The sequence below is a fragment of the Lissotriton helveticus genome, chromosome 10 (assembly GCF_964261635.1).
Source record: "Lissotriton helveticus chromosome 10, aLisHel1.1, whole genome shotgun sequence".
Lineage (NCBI taxonomy): Eukaryota > Metazoa > Chordata > Amphibia > Caudata > Salamandridae > Lissotriton > Lissotriton helveticus.
The window spans coordinates 684,400,941-684,422,411 of NC_136071.1; the positions used below are offsets into that span (position 1 = coordinate 684,400,941).

Below are 21,471 nucleotides of genomic sequence, written 5' to 3' on the forward strand. Positions count from 1 at the left end.
TTTAAAAGCTGTATTTCAAAAATATTTTTATAAAAATTCAACTCCACCATTCAATTGGATTTTCATTAAATATAAAAAAAAGTATTTGAATGTGAGACTGTAGCTAGTGCAGGTCAAAATTTATAGATTGAAGTATATGATCTATACACTGACTTTTCCAACAGCTACAGCCCGACTAGTGACAATGTTGTTTTGGGCCTAGCCACGGCGGGAGCATGCCATTTCTAATGTTGCACTTGTTCCACTTTTATATATTATGCACCTTACCTTGTGGGCAGAAGGGCGTGCTAAGGGGTAACTTATCTAATATTTTAAATGGGGCTTTCTTACCTGTAAAAAGTGTGATTTTTGACAGGTCTGATCAGCAGGGTTCAAGCCACTGCTGTCAGGCTACATAGGGTAGGTCTGAAGCCATGTTTCAACTGCCACTGCAGTGGATGACACAGTAGGTGCTGCCGTACACAGGTGGCATTTAACTTTCCATGCCATGAGTGTATTTCTGCCCCATATACTGTGGCCTTATAGTAATTTTAGATTGATCAATTAGGTATTAAGACAATTTCGACATGTTTTAGGGGTCAGGGCACATACACTGGGCACAAGAAAGCAGTGTCCCAGTGTTAGGATTCAAAATTTCGAGCATGTGAGTGCCTAAAAAAATGGAAAGCTGGGCTTGACCACCCAAAAAGGGTTCACTTTGAAGCATTTAGCTATTAGGATTCCTCATTTGGCTCAGAGCTGGACAGATGACCCAGCAAGCAGATAGTGCTAGATTAATAGACAGGGGCGTGAACATGCAAACGTGAAAGCCTTTGCAATAGAAATAAATCGCCTTTTAGACAGGAATGTGTTGTATCCCATTGAAGATGTGAAACTAAATGGAACTGAGAAATGCACAATAGTTGACGTACATACAGTTGGGAAGTGAAAGGAAATGGTCTTTAAAAGAAACAGTGGAGGAGCGGTTTGAATCAGTGGGGTTCTCTTGTCTAATAGGGAGTTCTAGTACTGGGCGTGCTACATTTTTTTTGTTAAGCCTAGCCGTATCATGTGAATTAATTATACCTATTGAAAATAAAGAACCAGGGTCGGACTGGGACAAAAAAACGGGCCCGTGTTTCAAACTATAAGTGCCCCCTCATTAGCGAAGCAAATAGCAAAAAAAAAGTGGTAATATCGGGGAAATCAACAGGAAAAACTTGCCCAACTGACAATAAAATCAGCCCGCACAGTGATCTGTCAAACCAGCCCATCGGCCATTGCCTGCTTGCACCATAATAGGCCACTCCAATCCTGTAAAAAGCTTTTAATGAACTGTAACAAACCTTTATGGTTGGTTTTCATTTTAAATGTGGAATGTCCACAGTACCCTTTCAAGAACTGATTCTTGCAGAACATAATCCTCGTAAGATTTATTTGCGCTTTGGAAGGGGATTGTAGCGTGCTTTCATATTCAAGCGCCACAGCGACTTGCAAGCTTCTTTCTCTCGCCTGTGTGGAGCGGTGCGAGGGTGGAGCCAAGAGAGGCAGGCAGGCAAGCAGCGTCTGCTGCGTTTGAGCATTACGGTGCGGCGCTTAGAGCCCGTGATCGAAACCGGCCGCACCAGGCGAGGTGGCAGAGTTTCTTTGCGTAGTATTGCCTCTACATTGTGGAGGAATCGGGAGGAAATTATCATTGAAAGCCGTGCATTGCAGATAGGGATAGGGACGTGGAGGGTGCGTATGCTATGAGCATATAAAACCCGGTGACGAGAGCCTGGAGTTTGGAGTCTCCGATGGTTGAAGTATGTGGCTTGGGGCTAATGTGGTGAGGGAAGATAGGGCGAGTAGAGCGCACTAGGCATTGACTGGGCAGCCCCGTTGGTGCAGTTTAGTGCTGCTTAGTAGTGGTTGAATATTACTCAGGGTACGCCGGTACGGTATTTGCTCTTTGGATGTTTAACGCCTGTTCCCACTCCCAAGTGCCTCCTGTCCACTTTCCTGCTCCCTACCTCACTTTGTATGCCACCCCCCTCCCCCCCGCCCTTGCCCAGCAAGAGATCTACCCCAGTTGGTGTCTTTAACCGGACTGGACATGTGAACCCCTGTTAATTTTGTGTTAATTATTAAGTAGGTTTTATCCAACAAGCCCATTACATTTTTTTGCCCACCTCAGACGTTGGGATGGTAATTCTGGACTTGGATAACCAATTTGTACAATCAAAATTGCTGGTCTATATTTTCACGTGTTATACATTTCATACTAATATTCACCTGCAGCAGTAGCTGAGAGTCATTATTGGGCCCAAGTGCTCCTAGGTGGACTTAACAAGTTTCCCCTGCCTTGGTTACCTTGTTCTGTGCCTTGTGTATCAATTCGAAGGTGTGATGAAGGCTTATTTATGCCCTCTTGGTGGTCAGGGCAGTTCGATTAGAGTGTTTGTGTGGCACCACCGGGGCCCGGTTGCTCTCAGGAGGGGTGTAATTTTAAGCAACTAAATACCCACGGTTTCGTGTAATAAGTGAACAGGCTCACCTACAGAGTTGAATTTAGGTAGGAAAATGGTCTTTGAATTTTGTTGGAGTGTCTTCTAATAAACTCAGTTTTTATTAAGTTCGATTTTAATTGAAATAATGCTGGGAGCAAGGTGGAAGTTAAATACAATAAAAGTCCTATCTCAACCAGGAAAAGGCAGAATTACGGATGCATTGGCTAAAATTGGACCGTTGGCAACTGAACCCTTAGAGGGTGAAGAGTATGTAGAACAGGCAACACCCAGCTCAGAATCCCCACTGGCTTTCATGGATTTCATTCCTCCAATTTTACAAGATATAACTCCTTTGGTTGCACCTAAAAAGGAATTTGTTTAGAAACATTTTAGTAATTAAGTTAACGGGGATAATCCTGCATCCAAGGCATGTTATGTTATGTTAAAATGTTTCTAAAGCGCTTAAATTCCCCTATGTGTCTTGGCGCTAGTTGGGAATAGCAGTATAGGTTAGAGCAGTGCACGACTAGAGGTTAAAAAGCCAGGTTTTTGTTAGTTTACTAAAACTCAATAGTGTAGGAGCTGCTTTAATGTTTATAGGCAGACTGTTCCATAGAACCAGAGCTTCAGAGAAAAAACAACTGCCCCCATTTGAGTCTCTTATATCTGGGACGAGAAACCATCTGGGAATTTGTTGATCGTAGATCTCTGTTTGGTATGTACCAAGAGAGGGATTGTTTGAGGTAACTAGGACCTAGATCATGCAAGGCTTTATAGATGAGACATAATGCTTTGAATTTAATGCGGGTATTCACCGAAAATAAGTGAAGTTCCTTATGCAGGCTGAAACGGGGTGGAACTTGGGAAGATTAAAAATAAGTCTGGCCGCCGCAATCTGCATGCTTTGGAGTTTCTTCATGTGTTGTTTTGGAGCTTAACAAAGAATCTGTTCTGTTACAGTAATCCAACTTTGTGAGTAATAGTAAGGAAATAACTGTTTTTCTAGGAGTGAGAGGAGTAAAAGGAAAAATCTTCCTGATGATTCTCAAAGTGTTGAAGCTGTAAGAGACAACTGAGCTGATATGCTTATTAAAGTTCAGTTTGTCATCTATTGTTATGCCTACATTTTTTGCTTTTTAGACCGGGGATGGGAGGGTTCCACACTGTGCTGGCCAACATGCTGGGCTCCAAAGCTGAAATGTATTACCAAAGAGTAGCGCACCTATTTTCTCCGAGTTTAGTATCTAATGTAATTAGGTGTAAGGAATTTGCAGTTACCACCAATAACTTGGTGGGTAGTTACTTTTGTTCCTCATTAGCGTGCGGATTCACTATATGTACCAGAACTATGATTATCGTCTTCAACAGTAATTTGGTAAGCAAATATGTCCGCCTCCATATAGATGATGAATACATGGGAAGTCCCTTAGGGGACGTGGATTGACGTTTCAGGGCTGATAAATGGGACAATAACAGGAAAAAAGCTAACTGCTCTGAAAATCTCTTCCCTCTGAATGGATGAGATCAGTTATTTTCGCCAAGTCTAGGTATATTTGCAGCACATGGGGAAGGGGTAGGTCTCTCTCGTTGATGTATTATTATTGAACCAGAAAACTTTGCATGGGATTCTGGAAGCAACAGTGGCTATTAATGATGAAGTTAAAAAACAGACTGAGCGTCTTAACTATATTGCAATAGAATGGAAAGCTATTAATGAATGTATGCCCTCACTAATGAGACCAGTGGAGTCTGTAAATGGAACTGTGATTGATTTGATTAAATCGACTAGGGCCTTAGAGCTGAGGCAAACACAAAAGCTTGGAAAAGGGAGAGGCCCCAAGAAGGGAAGGGAGACACAAACGAAAAGTAAAAGGGTGACAAAGCCTCAAATTAGTAATTTGTGCATAAAAGGAAAAGAGTCAGTTGTTCGCATTAAGATTAAAGGTTCTGGGAATGTTTCCGTTTGGGGACAAACCCATAAAAGAGGGAAATTTGAAAAGCCATATCAAGAGACAAAGCTAGTGGGAAATTGAAGGCCCATAGTTAACGGGTTCCCTGGTGGTGTTGGTCAACAATCGAGCAATGGCAGACCTGTAATAGAGGTATTAGTAAACAAACTTTTATAACACCATCAACCCAGGTAGGTGGGGCAAGGGAACTTAACCAGGAAGGTCAGAGGAGATTAGATGAGGTTCCTGATATAAGAACTAATAACTCTAGGCAGATCAACAGTACTGACATCTCTAAAACTGACAACCTTAGGTATGCTGAGTAGTTGCAACCTCTTGCAGAGCAGTTGGTAATGCACTTTGATGTTGTCAGGCAAGGGATGAGAGCCAGAAAAATGAGACTGCTAAATAGGTCGAAATTACTTGATGTCTTTCAACCATGTATAGCCCTAAAGGATATAACTTCTAGAGACCTAAAGCAAGTGGGATTTCTATATGGGAGATCTGCAAAGGAAATAACAGGGGGGTCACATTCTTCTTCAGACTAATAAAGAAAATTATAGAGGATGCAAGGGATGAGTTAGCCTTAAAAGGTATACAACTCTTACCATTCCCAAAAGAAGATGTTAGACCAGCAGCGCCATTCCTAAATTAGTATGCAGGTCTGGATGTTAGACAAATAAACCTGGTGCTTGCAGATTGTAAGTTCAATGGATCAATTAGACCAACAGGATATAAGAGAGACTACCTCCATGTGACTATAGCAATGACTAGCCATAATACATTTGACCCATTCAACCCAGACGATGTAACTTGGCTGAAATTTTCTAGGTTGGGTGATCTAGATTAGGATAAGACGTTTCCCCACTCCCTTTAACTGTTAGTATGGAATGTGTATGGGCTAACGCGTAACCTGAAATTCGACCAAATGAAATTAATTTTGGGAGAATATGAGATTTTAAGTTTCCAGGAGACTTGGCTGTCGGGTGAAACATTGCTTTTCCCCTGTTTCACTCAGATCTACTCTGAAGATCCACCAAGTGCCTCTGGCGAAACTCAGAAGGATCAAATACCCTGATCTCAATGTGTATTGCTAAGGGGGTAACGTAGGTGCCTATGAAAAGTTAGTGGCTGTATGCTACAAAAATAGATTTGCTCTACTCTGCCAAAGTAGTAGATAATATGGTTATAGTAAATGTTCACAATAACCAGAGGGAACACAAGTATAATCTAGCCCAATTTAGATATAGATGTAGGTCAAATTGTAGTGTCATATCCATCGAGTCTGATACTAGTTCTGGGAGATTTTAATTTGAGATTACAGCAAGATCAGTAAGAGGCTAGTATTGGGAATTCATTGGAAGTCTTTAAGATAACATTGGCTTATTTTCCAAGGTGCCAAAGGTCGAAGTAATTTGACCCAGTTACAGGGTTCCTTACAGAGCCATACTTTGTCTGCCTTAATGCCCACTACGCTTCAGTTGCACAAGCATGGTGGACGTATAGGCATTGTAAAATAGAAGGACCAATCGATAATATTTTCATCCAAATTTGGTATTTTTCCCTATTTGAAAACTTTCAAGTTTTGCCTATCAAATGAGTGATCACTTCCCCTTAACACCTAAACTGCATTTAAAAATGGCAAGCTGGAAAGCGATTATGTCACTAGATACTGAATTCCCTAAATGCCTTACAACTAAGAGAGGGTGAATAATTCCGCTCTGCCGGCAGAGTTTTGCCCACTCCACATTCTGCTTGTAATGAGGAGTTCCAGCAAAACTCCGTCAACTGACACACAGTGGAGCTTTTTCTCCCAGGCGGCTCGCCAATGTTAAGTTGCCGAGTGAGAATTTGTGTCCCCTAGCGTGATTTTCAGGAGCTGCAACACCTCCCAGCCAGATTTCTCAACGCGGGAGGTCACAGCAGGTCATGACCGTTGGCGTTGAGAAATCTACTTGAGCCGCAGAAAGAAGCAACGCCCTATAGTGCGCCGCATGCTGCAGTTTGTGCTGATTTTACAGTGCAGAACAAACTCTCTGCGCTGTAAAATCAGCACAAACTGCAGCATGCGGCGCACTATAGGGCGTTGCTTCTTTCTGCCGCTCAAGTAGCCACCTCTACTTACAACAAGGATAAGTGCTTAACATACACAGGCGCATTGGTCCGATCCATCTTATTCTGGGGTATATTAATGTTATTAGAGCAACCAAAAGTAACTTCCTGTGCAAAGATGAAATAATGAAAAGCAAATTAGGCTGGACCAGCGAAGTTAAAAAATCGTTTATTGATATGGCAAAAATATAACGAATAAACAATTATAGTGCTGCTTACTCTTCTACCCTATCAAAGAATGAATTAAAGGTGGGGGGGGGATTGGAAGGAAAAAAAGATATGGATTATTTAAGGAAAAGGCATCCGGAGTTGACAACTGTGAATCTGATACTTTTCTGTTTAAGTTTCCTTCACAGCAATGCGCATTGCAATTCTGAGGTTTAGAAGTGGTCTGTATTGGTTGCAATCTCACCCGCTTGAATAGCACCAAGGCTTGTGTAGTTGTGGGTTAAATGTGCATCTAACGACCCTGCATATTGTACTGGACCGTTTATATTTTTTAAATGCACGTCGGCAACATTTTAAACCAATAATTTAAAATGTAAGAGTGGGATCAGCAGCAAAAGTATTTTTGTTTCATATGCAGTATATAGATGTAGTCTGCGCTCTGAGACCGAATGGTGATTTATGCGCTATACAAAAATAAATACATAAACATAAACATAAACATTTGCTCGATTTGTAATGGCTTTAAAGGATGTCACTTTAAACACACAGGTATCCAGGGGTCTATACTAATAACTCTGAACAATATAACTACCTATACATACCAGACTGAATGTGCACACCAGTTTCCAGAGTGGAGACTATTATACCAGAAAATATTAATCAATTAGACGGATTCCCATCACTCACCCGTAGGTGACATGCTTCATCATCTGGGTCTCCTCATTGAAGTCACAATCGTGACACTAAGGGCTGCAACCTTATCAGAGGGATAGTGGAGCCCAAGGATGTTTTATTAAGGACACTATGGATATTTAGATGAGAGCACCTAACTTTTGTGGGAAAAATGCAGTGCACAAAAAAAGGGGAATTGAAAGCGAGTTAAAATTGACCTATGAAAGACCCTATCTTTATTATTGTCTCGCACAAATCAAACCTAAAAACAGTGCAACTACGACAGTCTAACAAATAACTGTCTGGTGTTCGTAATTAAAGGGTCAACATGTTTCAGCACCTATGGACATTATTCCGTCCCATGCCTTCTTCAGGACCACTATTATGTTGCTACTGCAATTGTGTACTAAACTATATTGAGTGAATTACAAATGTAAAAATACATAGGAAAACCCCAAAGGCAGATAAAACCAATGCAACCAAAAAACCCGTATTTGGGCATATGTAGTCCTTCCTCTGCGAGTCCCGTGCAGCTCACGCTTTCTGTAACATAATGAGAGGAATAGGCACATCCGTCTTAATGTACATAGAAGTATAGACGTTCAGTGAAAAAATAAATCTTAGTGATACTTAATTTATCATCTACAAACACCGAAACTTGAGTTTCTGCAAAATCGTCCTTACCCGACTTGCATGAGGAAGATACCTCACCTCACCTGGCTGCGGCTCAGGGAACACGGGGGCACCGCTCTAAGGGACACAAAAGGAGGGCTACCTCATGTATTATGGCGTCCTACCAGTCCCAACATTCTAAAAGACTATCAATAGGTGCCAGAGAGCACACATGCACACACGGCACATAGAACCACACATAACTATAGCCAAGTGACACTCTAGGGCTGTCAACAAACAAATCTGTTGAAATCTTTCATGGGCCAAAGTAAGAGGGCTGCGACTAACCAATAGTATTAGACCTCTCTCTTCTGTTATGCCATTATCTACAACAGTCCTGACCACTTAGATGTTAAAATACCCGCACAGATTGGCTCCACTTCAGTGATCAGTGCTATGCACATCTTATATTTGTAAAGCCAATCTTGTAGAGGAAATCGATGATCCATTATCATAACCAATGGGAGGGATAAAATTACCCATATATGTCACAATTATGCACTCCTGACTCATTACTGGAGTGTGAAGCATTACATCACTGTTATAAATCCTCACCCACTATTCAAATGTAAACAGTGATCCGAACCATCTACTGACTACCTTTAGACTCTCCCAGGGGGAATAACTAAGGAGACAGGCATCAGATTAAGATATAGCGCTATTCCAAACAAAGCGCAAGCATCTTCCCTACCTCTATTCGTAAATGGTAGGGGACGCACAACTTTGGCAAGTAGTCTAAACGATATATTACGCTAAGTGTGGCGTGAGTAAAACAGTCCTGCTCCACTACGAGAGGAAATACATCTATCAACCACCCACGGTCGATTAAACAACGCAGAGCACGCCTGATGTCCCGCTTACATTTCCGTTGTTACCTCGGACGGTCTTCCAAGCCATCTGGGGAGGTACTGACGAGCGGATACACCATCTTTTTAGCGAGTGATAGGGACCAAAACTCGCTCAACTGCGTATGCGTGTGAAGCGGTGCACAGAATCCTGGGAAATGTAGTCAGCCTCCTTACTATACGTCATATGTCAGACGATCTCTTGCTTATTGCTTCAGAGAGGCGATCCATTCATTAACAAAAGTAAAGTCTATTAAATAAAAAACGACCTTCATGTAAAAAGAGCTGTTACATCTCATATATGCTCGCAATAAACTACATATGCCCAAATACAGGTATTTTGGTTGCATTGGTTTTATCCGCCGTTGGGGTTTTCCTATGTATTTTTACATTTGTAATTCACTCAATATAGTTTGGTACACAATTGCAGTAGCAACATAATAGTGGTCCTGAAGAAGGCATGGGACGGAATAATGTCCATAGGTGCTGAAACATGTTGATCCTTTAATTACGAACACCAGACAGTTATTTTTTACAGACTGTCGTATTTGCACTGTTTTTAGGTTTGATTTGTGCGAGACAATAATAAAGATAGGGTCTCTCATAGGTCAATTTTTACTCCCTATCAATTCCCCTTTTTTTGTGCACCGCATTTTTCCCACAAAAGTTAGGTGCTCTCATCTGAATATCCATAGTGTCCTTAATAAAACATCCTCGGGCTCCCCTATCCCTCTGATAAGGTTGCAGCCCTTAGTGTCACAATTGTGACTTCAATGAGGAGACCCAGATGATGAAGCATGTCACCTACGGGTGAGTGATGGAAATCCGTCTAATTTATTAACATTTTCTGGTATAATAGTCTCCACTCAGGAAACTGGTGTGCACATTCAGTCTGGTATGTATAGGTAGTTATATTGTTCAGAGTTATTAGTATAGACCCCTGGATACCTGTGTGTTTAAATTGTTCTGTTGGGGCCAAATGTCCAGGCTAGGTCTTTAAATATTGCCTCAGACCCCCCTTTAAAATGTGCATGTATTTTTTTTTTTTTTTTAAAGGATGTCACGCCTGTGATAAGTGATTTCTATATGTGTATAGATTTTATAATGCATTAATATTTCTGTTTCAAAGACTGTAGTATTATGTTTTATGGATCTGATATTTAAAGTTTAAGTGACATATGAATTGAACCGAGGCCTAGAAATGCTCACGCGGATGAAAGTCGAAAAAATCTTTTGACTTTGTTAATATTTGCCGTTGTTTATTTTTTTCCAGGAGAAGTGCTTGTGTTCTTGGACAGTCACTGTGAGGTGAACGAAATGTGGCTGCAGCCTTTGCTAACAACGATTAAGGAAGACCGCAAGACAGTGGTGTGTCCTGTGATTGACATCATAAGCGCCGACACGCTCATCTACAGCGCCTCCCCGGTCGTGCGGGGAGGATTTAATTGGGGTTTGCACTTTAAATGGGATCCGGTGCCTCTGTCGGACTTAGAGGGTCCGGGTGGCGCTTCTGATCCTTTCAAGTAAGCCTTTGGGTTTTACCATAAACTGTAGAAACATACGGTGCACTTACATTTACTTTCGAGGGCATTTTGTTAGAGGGAACCTCCCACTTAAAAAAAATAACCAGGCTTTTTTTTTAACCATCATGTCCTCAATCGTGGGGATTTAAAAAAGCACTTTCTAAACTTTTTTGTAGCCACTGTTTGCAAAAAAGCTGCCGAGGGTGCAATTTTAATGATACATTCAGTGGCCCCGCGTGTTCTGTGGAATGCAACCGCGTAACTGTTAGTGACGCTTGGCTCTATTAAGTAGCGGGCATCATCATTCAAGAAAAGCATGCCTTGTGCACCACATTGCGTCCTATCTAGCAGGTAGTCAAGAAATGAGAGGTAAAGAGTAGCTCGGTCGGTTGGTTGGTTGGTTGTATCATTTTAATACCCCAAAGTTAGTCCAGAGCATTTTTAAAGGCACTCACCTTTACATCTAAAACTGTGCCTTGAAAAGCATATGTTGGAGTGGGAGGTGTTCCCTTATAAAATGTCTTGCATGATATAGTAGGCCATAGCAATTAATGTTTGTTAAATGTAGTTTGACCCTTTTTAAGTGAAATAGTTTAGACGTGGAAAATGTTTATTTTTAATGTAACAAATATATTGCTAATTCACGTTTTTTGATGAAGGTACTCTATAAGTCAAAGAAAGACAAATTATTTATCCGTAAAGTATAGAACAATTCACATACCCTGGAGCCTCCTTGAAAACCATTATTATGTTTTATAGAGAGATAGATAGAGCTACATTGACTCACCTTTACAGTTGTTTATCTTAATTTTGAGAACAGAGAAGTTATTGGTGCTACAGCAATAGTTCTGGTTGGTGGTTGTTATTGTGAAGAAATTGGACTACTGCAAGGACTTAAAATATCCTGCTATCTGAGAAATATTTATTGGTCACAGTTATACAATGGAGAACACAGGACAACGTGGTGCAGCTGACCGCTTTGCATTAGTCATTTCGGAAGAGTCTCCAGCCCTATACATTCGTTAGTCAGGTATATCTCAGTGCCACCGGCTCGGGTACCTCTGCTAAACGGCCAACCCTGATATTTAACAACATTGCTTATTCACCTAACTTTACACATAATCTGTTAAAAACAGTTGGATAGTATGTTTATTGCTCAAGATTGGCCAAAATGTTTCCTAGAGATTCCAGATTATACAGTCTTTTACCAGAGAATGTGTGCTTTTTTTTAACCTATAAACATGCGTTTAAAAATGTTGCCTTTGTATTAATGATTTTTTTCATAAGTGTAGAAGATGTCTTAAAATGGGGTGTAAAAGCTTTCACTTGTCTTCTAGGTCCCCAACAATGGCTGGAGGTCTGTTTGCAATGGACAGAGAATACTTTAATGAGCTCGGCCAGTATGACAGTGGAATGGACATCTGGGGAGGAGAGAATTTGGAAATCTCTTTTAGGGTAATACATATACACTGATAATCTTTTTATCACAATTACAACAAATATTGGTATGCTTACTTTAACTATGAAAATGAAATTATGGTTTCACGGAACAATCACCTACATACAACTTGGCGATACACTGCTGTAACATGCGTATTCTATGTCAAATATGTATTCTGTGACTAACTACTTGATACTACCTCTGCTTTTGTTTAATAAAATATTTTTTTTTAAAAGAGTACATACAACTACAAAAGAATGTTCTGACATTTAGCACCTGATGATTTACTGTATATTTATTTATTATGTTTGTTTGTACAGTATGGAATTCATCCTATGGGTTTCAGAACCCTTTATTCTTAACTTCAAAAGAAGATAACATGTAACCATTTAGTAAAGTAAGTGTTCCACGTTGTTGAGACGTTCATTGTGTAATAAGGGTTTTGCATCCAGTCAAAAAAGAGGATGGGAAAAAGCCTGATGCAGTGTCACCATGCATCAATGAAAAGATGCATAGCGGTAAGAGAGGAATATTCTTTGAGGGGAGGGAAAAGAAGCACTATCATGGGTCCAAAACCCGGTCCAAAAGTCTTTCTGCCCTGCTGGGGGCAGATTGGGGGAGTTTACCCCAGTCAGCCCTGGGTGGCAATGAGCCCCCTAGATATCATGGATATATTTTTTTGTTTTACAAGATTTGCACATCAGGAGTTATTTGGGAACTCTGGGTGGTAGGAATGTTTTGTTTCCCCGCAGATTCCAGAAGTTTCTGACTCTAAAATGTGTGGAAAATGTGTGATTTTAGTCAACGTTTGAGCAGGGCTTTATGGGTACGAAACTTTGTGGGATCCATGCAAGGCACACTATAAAGAGTTCAACACCAGGGGTAGTAAAGCCTCAGGTACTAAGGAGTTATCAATGTTTCTCTGGCTGATGATAAAAAAAATCGTATTAATTTGATTGGTCATTCAGTTCTGCAATTCGAATAAACAACGTTTAATATGGTCAATAGATGAAACATTTTTGATTTTAATATTAATTTGAACATCAGCTGCTTATTGGTGGAATGCAAGGGCAAGAGAATTCAAAAGTTCTAATTGGTCCAGATAAAGCTTAAATGCGATGGGGGCCAGTATAGCGACTTAAGGTACACCAAATGTAATTTAATATTTTATACAATGCAGCTCAGAGATTGAAATATGAGATTTTCATGTAGTCACTTGCATCCATAAACTTGTGTCTTATCTCTCAACAACTGGTTTAGATCAAACCTCCTAACACCATCTCAAGTGCGGCAATTTTATCCAGTTCAAGAAAAACATATGACTTAGGTTAATTACTTTCACAATTACTCTAGCAACTCAGATCATAGGCAGAAATTCAGCATCCTCCTTTGGTTCACAAAAGTGAGTATTTCTTCAGTTTGCATAATTTTAAGGCCCCTAAATTTCGATTTGTATTCCTTGATATTTAGTCAGTTCAACAATTTTTGGCTGGTTTATCTGTATATCATTCCCTGAATCTTGGTCTTGCTGTTCCTTCGTCATCCACCTACAGTTCCCGGCTGGTTTCTTGTTACTTTATTTTCTCCCTATTTCTGTATTTTACTCTCCCTTTCCAATAACCTCCTTTACACCAGCTTCTTCTCTTACCTTCTCTTTACACCTTTCTCTACCACTCCTTTAACTACCTCATCTCCCTCATCTCTTTGCCTTTTATGCTGTCTTAGCCCTCCCGCTCGCTCTTTTACTGTCCTGTCCCCATCCTTTTCTGGCTTTTCTTTACCATCTTTCCTTCTCATCTCTGTCTATTTCAACATGTCTCATAACTTCTCCTCTTGCTACCAACTTTTCATCTCTCCCCTTACCTCTTCCTTCTTTCTTTCATCAGTTCACCATTGTAATCTTTGTGTGTGCTTCTTTTATTGTGCTTTCTATTGAAGAAGGTACATTCCCCAATACACACCGTCAGCACAACTAGTGGTTATTTTTAGCCAGTGGTTGCAGGTGCAGCCAAAAGTACTAATGCTTTAGGGACCAGCACTTCTTTTTCATCCCCATACTTTCACCCAGAGCAAGAGAGATACATACACAAAAGCAGGAATAGGAAGAGGAGAGAGAGCCTGGAAAAACATTGCAAATTGAGATAGCAGGGAAGAAGAAGAGCCTGCAAGAGTGACATATAGGGGCAGGGAGTGCCTGGGTGGTGGATGAAAGAGGCATGAGGTGGAATCAAGACTTTACAGCTTTGGTATTCGGCACTCCCCTTTGTATTCACAGAGCCGGCTGCAGGATTCTGAGCAAAACTTAGACCCCCGGCACTTACTGTTTTAAAAATTAAGCACTGACACATCTAACCATTATAAGTCCCTCATTCCCTCCTTTTATGTGCCTTAAACCTCTGTGTATACTCGCCCACTCTTTCACCACAAAATATATACCCTTTTACTTGTTCAACATAATAAATATGTTCTTTCCTTCATTCCATTCACTGTAAGCAATATGCTCGCACATCTGTTCATGTTATGGTAAATGCCCACTGTTTGGCTCACACATTCTTTCATCAATAGCAGTCTAAGAGTAGTCTTTTTTTTCCTAGAGATATTCATGCCTACATTATTTACTTTCCATTGATACAGTAGAGATGAAACATTTTACGTAGGCTGCTTGATGAAGTCAGCTTCTCTACTTTTGGCCTCTTCGTGTTTGGCTAAATTCACATGTCTGCCAAATTCTCATGCAGGTTACAACTTTCTAAAACATTGCTGTTTATTAAGGCTCTTTTCCCAATGCAGGAATTTTTGCTCAGTTTCTAGGCCCCTTCAATTAAGGCCCTTAGTAGTTTATGCATGTTAGGCATATATGGTGAAGAGCTTAACCAAGATAGATAGATTTTCAAGTACTTGATCCTCATATTTTCACATCAGAAGTCATAAACTGCAGCTAAGCACAGCACTGTGCTCTTATCTGAATTGTTTAGAGCTTTCCATTTCTGGTAGATTTTTTTCAAGCAAGGGACTATCAGTGAGCGATCCAAATGACTAAGGACAAATCATACATTATATGCGAATGAGGCAGAATAAGCAGTTATTTTATATGGGATGAAGTACCCCTTGCCATACATTATTAGGATATTGTAACTCACAGAGGAGTGCCATCACCATATAGAGGAACAAGACCAAAGGCCAAGTTACTTTATAAGTTTATAGAATTCCAAGGTGAATTGCAATGTCCTTATGTTTGACAGGGGGTACTTTATCTCTTATAATACATGGTTACACCATCACCTTACCCACAAGCCAATCAAATCCTCGGTACTTAGCTCTTTCATGTAAAAAAGGGAGCATGTTTGCAAACATGAAAAATAAAATTATATCTAGTTAGAAATTAAGACATTCCAAAAAACTGTGAAATACTTGTTGCAAGAAGCTATTAAAATCAGTTTAATTAATACAAGTCTGTGTTTTTTAAGGTTACAGTAGATCTGAATGTGTAGAAGGATGTAGAATGATTTGAACATTTCTATAATCACCTAAGGAGTGCAAAAAAATAAACATGTTGCCATAAATATCTGCTTTCTGGTTGTCACTGTACACCTAGAAAAATAGAGCAGAAGAAAGAAAAGCCATGTTTTGTTTTATAAACTGCTGCTTTATTATGCACCGTGACCTGATCTACCTTTCACCTTGGCTGCTGGGTCTGGCAGCAGGAGTTGTGACGTCAGAACACAACTGTAATAGGTTATTACAGTTGAGTTCTGCCACCATTTCATTATAGTCGGCTACTCAGTGCGTTACAAGTCACCATTTATAAAGAAATTAGAGACAGATTTTTATATAGAGAATACAGAATCCCATATCTTGTAAATCTTTTATGCTTATTTCTAAGTAGGGTATGTTGATTATATTAAGGTCTGCTACATTCTCTAGTTAGTCATGTTGGTTGTTTCTTTAGCAGCATTCCCAAACTCAGCAGAAAAAGTACAGCTTTTTTTCCAAGTGCTTTCTATTAAACAAAGAAGCATGTAATATTTCAGTACAGCTTTTTGGCAAACGGTCCGATGTAGTACATTACCCAGAGTGTCTTTGGTGATACCAGCAAGTTAATTTAAACTTAGGTGCTTGACATTAAGAATTTGCTCTAGGGCAAAAAGTTCACATTGCTGAGCAACATAGAAATGTCATTAACGCATGATCATGGAAGTTTACAGATATTCATAAGTCTTTTTGCATAGTTCAAAAAAGGACTTAACTGAAGTCAGGATTCATTGCTGTATTTCCAGGGGCACCATGGCGCACTGATTGTAAAATGTAGCCTGTATGGCCAGGGAGGCTTATACCATGATTTGAATGTAGGTTTGCTGCCTTGCTGCAGTAATTACCTTTGGTAGAGGCAGTTGACACCCATTTCCTGGCATGCTGTGTTCAAAGACAGAACCCGCAGCAGATTTCCAATCCATGAGCCTCTGTGACTGGTGTGATATATATTCTTGAATCGTTTTTAGGGCTCGGCTGAACGCGCAGAAGCGCGTCTCCGCCGAGAACTTATTGTGGCCGTGTCTCCTTTCCAGGAGACATTCCTGGCCGCGCGCATCGCCTTGGAGGCGATTCGAAACGAGCACGCGAACGCGCTCGCTGCATTCTTTCAGACACACACACAAGCGCCCATGCACGCACATACAGGCCCCCCCACGCTGCATTCTCTCACACGCACACAAGCGCCCATGCACGCACGCACATACAGGCCCCCCCACGCTGCATTCTCTCACACACACACAAGCGCACATACACACGCGCACGCACAAGCGCACCACCCCTCCCACCTACAACCCTGCTTGTTACTATAGCGATCGCACAACGCTGCCCAAAAACAAACTGAGGAAACCAGTGGGACTCGATGCAGACATCGGCAAAAGTTAGCGTATTCAATGGCGAAAGCGGCCGAGGGCAGAGCGGGGCTCCATGGCACGCAACAGCATACCGTTATGTTGCAGAGGACGGAGTAAGTAGCGCAGCCCCTTTCTGCCCCCTCAAGCAGGCAGCGGCACCCTCACCTACCCTCACTCCCGTACTGCTTGCCATTGTTCGCTCCCATCCTGAACTCGTAAAGGAAATGTAGGGTACATGTTGCTCCTAGCCCGGCTGCCCCGCTCGCCTTCAATGCAATATCCAAGAGGCTTTCCTGAAACATCCAAAGAGATTTCCTCCGGCACCCGAGATCCCTATAGCTCCTCTGCCTTTGGAAGCGCACTTTCTGTTTCCCTTCGACATTACCGTAATACTCGAAGTGGGCCGCCTCTCGCAATTCTGCTCCGTACCGAAGGAATGCAGCTAACAGGCAATAGCGCAGAAAACGTCCAAGATTTTGAGATAAAACATGTTGTGGTGCGGACCAGAACCTCTTTGATATAAGCTACTGTTTCTTGTAGAATATGAAGCTTTAGACGAACTGCTTGACTGCCTATTGTTGGCGTATGTTTATCTTGTCAATGGCATGTCCAAATTACAATATTTCACACTAGGGAGACATAAAATAATTTGCGCTTAATTTTAGTACATGTAACACCCTAATCTCGAGCCATTCCAACAAGTCCCTGCCCTCCACCCCACACCACCATGGCCTCCTATCAACCGGATACAGCATACACCATTATATCGTCAAAGTCTGGTATAGCAACAGAGATTCCAATGTCCTTAACCAGCTGGCAGACAGACGCAGCTGTTGCCCTACCTCCGTATCCGTTAATAATAATGACATTTCCCTGCAAGGCCTTAGGAAACAGCGAGAATATCCACAAATTCATGTGCTCTGAACCCTTACTGGAAAAATATTTTCTATCCATATCCAGAGGGCAAAATGAGTCTGACCAGTATCTAGCAAAAGCAGTGTAATCCATTCCTGTGGTTGACCGTGTGTGTGACTGTACGTGTGATTGTGTATGCTTCTCTGTCTGCCTCATTGTGTGCCTGTCTGCGGCAGTGCCTTCTATCTGTGTGTCCCCGTTTGTTTATGTGTGTGCGTTTGTGTATATTCACCACCGAGGATGTTATCCAAAGTCTTTCCTCTCAGCCTGGCGCTCACTGTTTCCTTCTCCTATTCGTCGGTCCCGTCTCCACGGTACTCTCTCTAGTTGATGCAGCCCTTTAACGTGTAGCGCTTTAGAGTCCCTTGAGGCGCTGTACAAAGACCGCGTGATTTTATTTGTGCGATTTTATATAGCGCAAACTTTACCCGAAGGTGTCAAGATAAGATACACCGAGTTTTCCTGCTTTCAGTTTGCTGCGCTGCTTTGTGCAAGTGCCCGAAGCATCTGCGACCGCTATATGTCATGCCATAAACCTAGCGACCTTTAATAGGATGCAGGACATTACCTCCTCATTACACCCCCCCCCCCCCCCCAAGTAATCACTTAATGAGGCCGCCGTGCCTCCCAAAGACCGTGTGAATTTATTTATGCAATTTTATATAGCGCGGACTTTACCCGAAGGTGTCAGAGCGCTTCACAAAAGGACCAATAGTGATACACGAGGAACAAAATACAAAAACAAACGAATGATATGTGTTGCGGGCAGTTCAGTGCATTCTCCCACATACCATACACCTGGGGCTAAGGACAGCTCATTGCCTAAAAATGTTTCGACATTCACGTGTTAAATTAATCATGTCATGTACAATGCTAATAGCTCTAACTTTTGCAATGCCGAGACCGTTGCATTGTAAATGCTTGTTTTAATTGTGCATATGGAAATATCTGTACCAGCTCTGTGAGGAGTTCAGTGTGATTCTGAAGTACCTTCCAACCTTGCACGCTATATGGATAACTGAATCTGATCTTAGCTGTATTTGGGTGTTTACACTTCAACACCTGTAAGTATGGCCATTTGATTTGTTTGCATTGTTTGCACCCAATGGCAAGGTAGCCATTTAAGATGCCTTCAATTTTGCCAGGTGGCCTTTTCATACACTACGTTAACTGAAATGAGATTGACAGTGGTAGTAATAACATTTAAGTAAAGGTTTTGCTTAAATATTTGTTTTTAATTCAGACTATTTAATTATAGATGAAACCAAAAACAGTGTGGTAGTTATATGAACTTTGATTACAATGTGCCTCGTAGCCAAGGCCTAAGATACAAATAGTGTCATTAACACATTATTTAGGAAAGATTCCGTTTGTTTACACTGGGGATAGGAAAGAAGAACTACATTTCCTAGTGGTCTTTGTTGGACATCTAAAGATTAACCCAGGAGACACAGATTGATGATACGCTCTCCGTTGAGGGAAGTAACTTTTTTTATTTCCTATATACTACTTTTCAGGGTGATACCTAAATACTGCAAGCTTATTGAGAGTTCCCAAACAGGAACCCAGATGTGTATTTAAATTTACCAGCTGTGAGATCATACTTTGAATCCACTCAGTATCTTAATGCCTTTACCAGCAAAAGCTTTTGGTAAACAGTCAATTGAAGGAGCAGGACCATCTTTTGATGATGTCTCAATAACCTTGAGCTTTTGACTGCAAGATGTTGACCTACCTGAAGCATCAGTGGTGTGCCTCTTGTCTAATGGTATCTAGAATCTGCACTTACGGTAGTAGCTAGCATTTCCTTGGGTACCCAGTTCTTTGTCAAGAAGGCGTTAAGGTAGCTAAGTCCAAAATGAGGGTGACTTTGTCAGCAGGTTGACATACTTTAGACAATCGCTGGACCTAAAAACCAGCATGAAGAAAGGGATGCCATCTTGTGCTAACCATAGTTTTTTGTAGGACCGCTCCGGTTCGGGATATTATTGGGTCTCAGTGTGTGTCTTTGAGGAACTGGGTGAATGCTAATCCAGTTTAGCAGCAATTGTAGCAGCAGTCATACTATCCCGGTGTCATGCAGGAACTGAGCAAGAAGTTTAAAAAAAGATTACGTTATTGCTGATTCATATGAAATGTGAATACTTTTTTGCTTTCCCAAATTAACTGACGGGAAAGACCTGCTTTCCTAAACTATGAAGCTTCATCCTTCTTCAGGCACCTTTTACATCCAGATCTAGCTTGAGAGGATTTTACTCTTTCATGTAGGTTTTAAAGTGGCCCATGTTTTATTGAGTTTTCCCTGTTTATCTTTAATTCCTACTGATGTATTTGTCATCGTACATTACAGATGTTCCTTGGCTGGACCAACAAAAAGGGTCTTTCGGGATAACTCAATGCCTGTTCTACTGTAAGGAGGGCTGCTAAACAAATTGGAAATTGGTGTATTCACTATGAATCTTGCACTAGATGTTCTTATCTACATGTCCCAATAATACCACAATCCCCTTTGCTGATAATTGGATACCCACTCTCTTTAAACTGACTAAGGGCCCCTCCTTTCAGAAGGGATTGACCCTGTTCATTTATACGTAGTTTATATACATGTTTTTATGTTGCATACAAATGGCTTACTTGGATGCTTTTACTGAGGTGTCCATCTAGGATCCACCAGAGATCCCTAGATTTAGTTAATATGTCTATTTTGGTATGCATTTATAATTGGTGGCAGAGACCTGAACCTGTGATTTTGTTTAAGTCTGAAGTTGCATTTTGAGATCACTTTGAACAAATACTTAAGTCAATTCAAGCTATGTTTCTGATGCCCTTCACTTCCACTCCCCTCTGAATAGTGTTTTAATTGCATTAGTTGAAACCTAACTTTTTTGTTTAGATGGAGCCTCTCTTTACAAATGGTTATGTCATATGGGATGCCATCAACGCAAATTTTTCCAAGTTGCAAATGTTTGTTGTGCCTCCTATTGGCAAAGTTAGTTGTCCTGAAGCGTTGCTTGAAGACTGGGTTACCATGTATTGAAGATAAATTAGGACTGGAATGAAGTTACCGGTCTGATCACCTTATACCAGAACTAGATAATTTCAGTCAATGTTAGCAAATGTACCTTTTTGCTTGTGCAGAAATTAGGGAAGCTTAGGATGGGGGTGTGGGGGGGAGAGGGGGGGGCAATATTTTCTCCTGCTCTAGTCTGAACCAGTGTTTGGGTTTAATTCTCCATCCATCCAACCCAGAGAGGCTTTTAGCTGCACCACATTAGTATATCTACAACTGTTTGTTATGCCAGGATAGCTTTCATAAACAGACTGCATAAACTTTGAGGGACTCTGGCCATTTTAGCAGCGCATAAATATTGTTATAATGTCCGCTGAATCTTTTGAGGGTAGTGCATGAATATGTAATCTACAGGAAATGCATCCTAATGCGTAACCAGGAAAGCGCCAGTCTCCTCTATTTGATAGTGACTTCTGGCCACAGATTCTCACCTTAGAATATTCCCCAGGCCTTAGGCTGTATCCAGACATTTTTTGTGACCAGTACCCTTGCATGCCGGTAGGTGGTATCTTTAGGCTCTGCATGGCGTCATCCACACCAGAAGTGATGTTTGTGGTGCCTATATAGGCGCCGCCCAGGCGTGTTTATGTCCATTCTTTTATTTCCACGCCAGCCAGCTCAGAGCTACCCCTCAGTCCCTTTTTGACAAGGTTTTATAAAATGTTTTGTCAGTCTTTTTAGAAGTTTACCTCCTGGTGTGGCAGGGAGGTCTTTCAGGAAGGCGTGCTGCAAGCCCTGCAGCACCTGTCATCG

At 41.2% G+C, this 21,471-nt stretch overlaps 1 protein-coding gene across 1 annotated transcript in view; it reads left to right on the forward strand.

Annotated features, from left to right (window-relative positions):
- GALNT11 (polypeptide N-acetylgalactosaminyltransferase 11) overlaps nt 1-21,471 on the forward strand; it is a 339,938-nt gene that overhangs the window by 241,524 nt on the left and 76,943 nt on the right. Inside the window, exons 6-7 of the mRNA XM_078663224.1 lie at nt 10,160-10,409; nt 11,747-11,864. Coding sequence (XP_078519350.1) covers nt 10,160-10,409; nt 11,747-11,864 — 368 coding nt within the window. The remainder of the gene's footprint in view (nt 1-10,159; nt 10,410-11,746; nt 11,865-21,471) is intronic.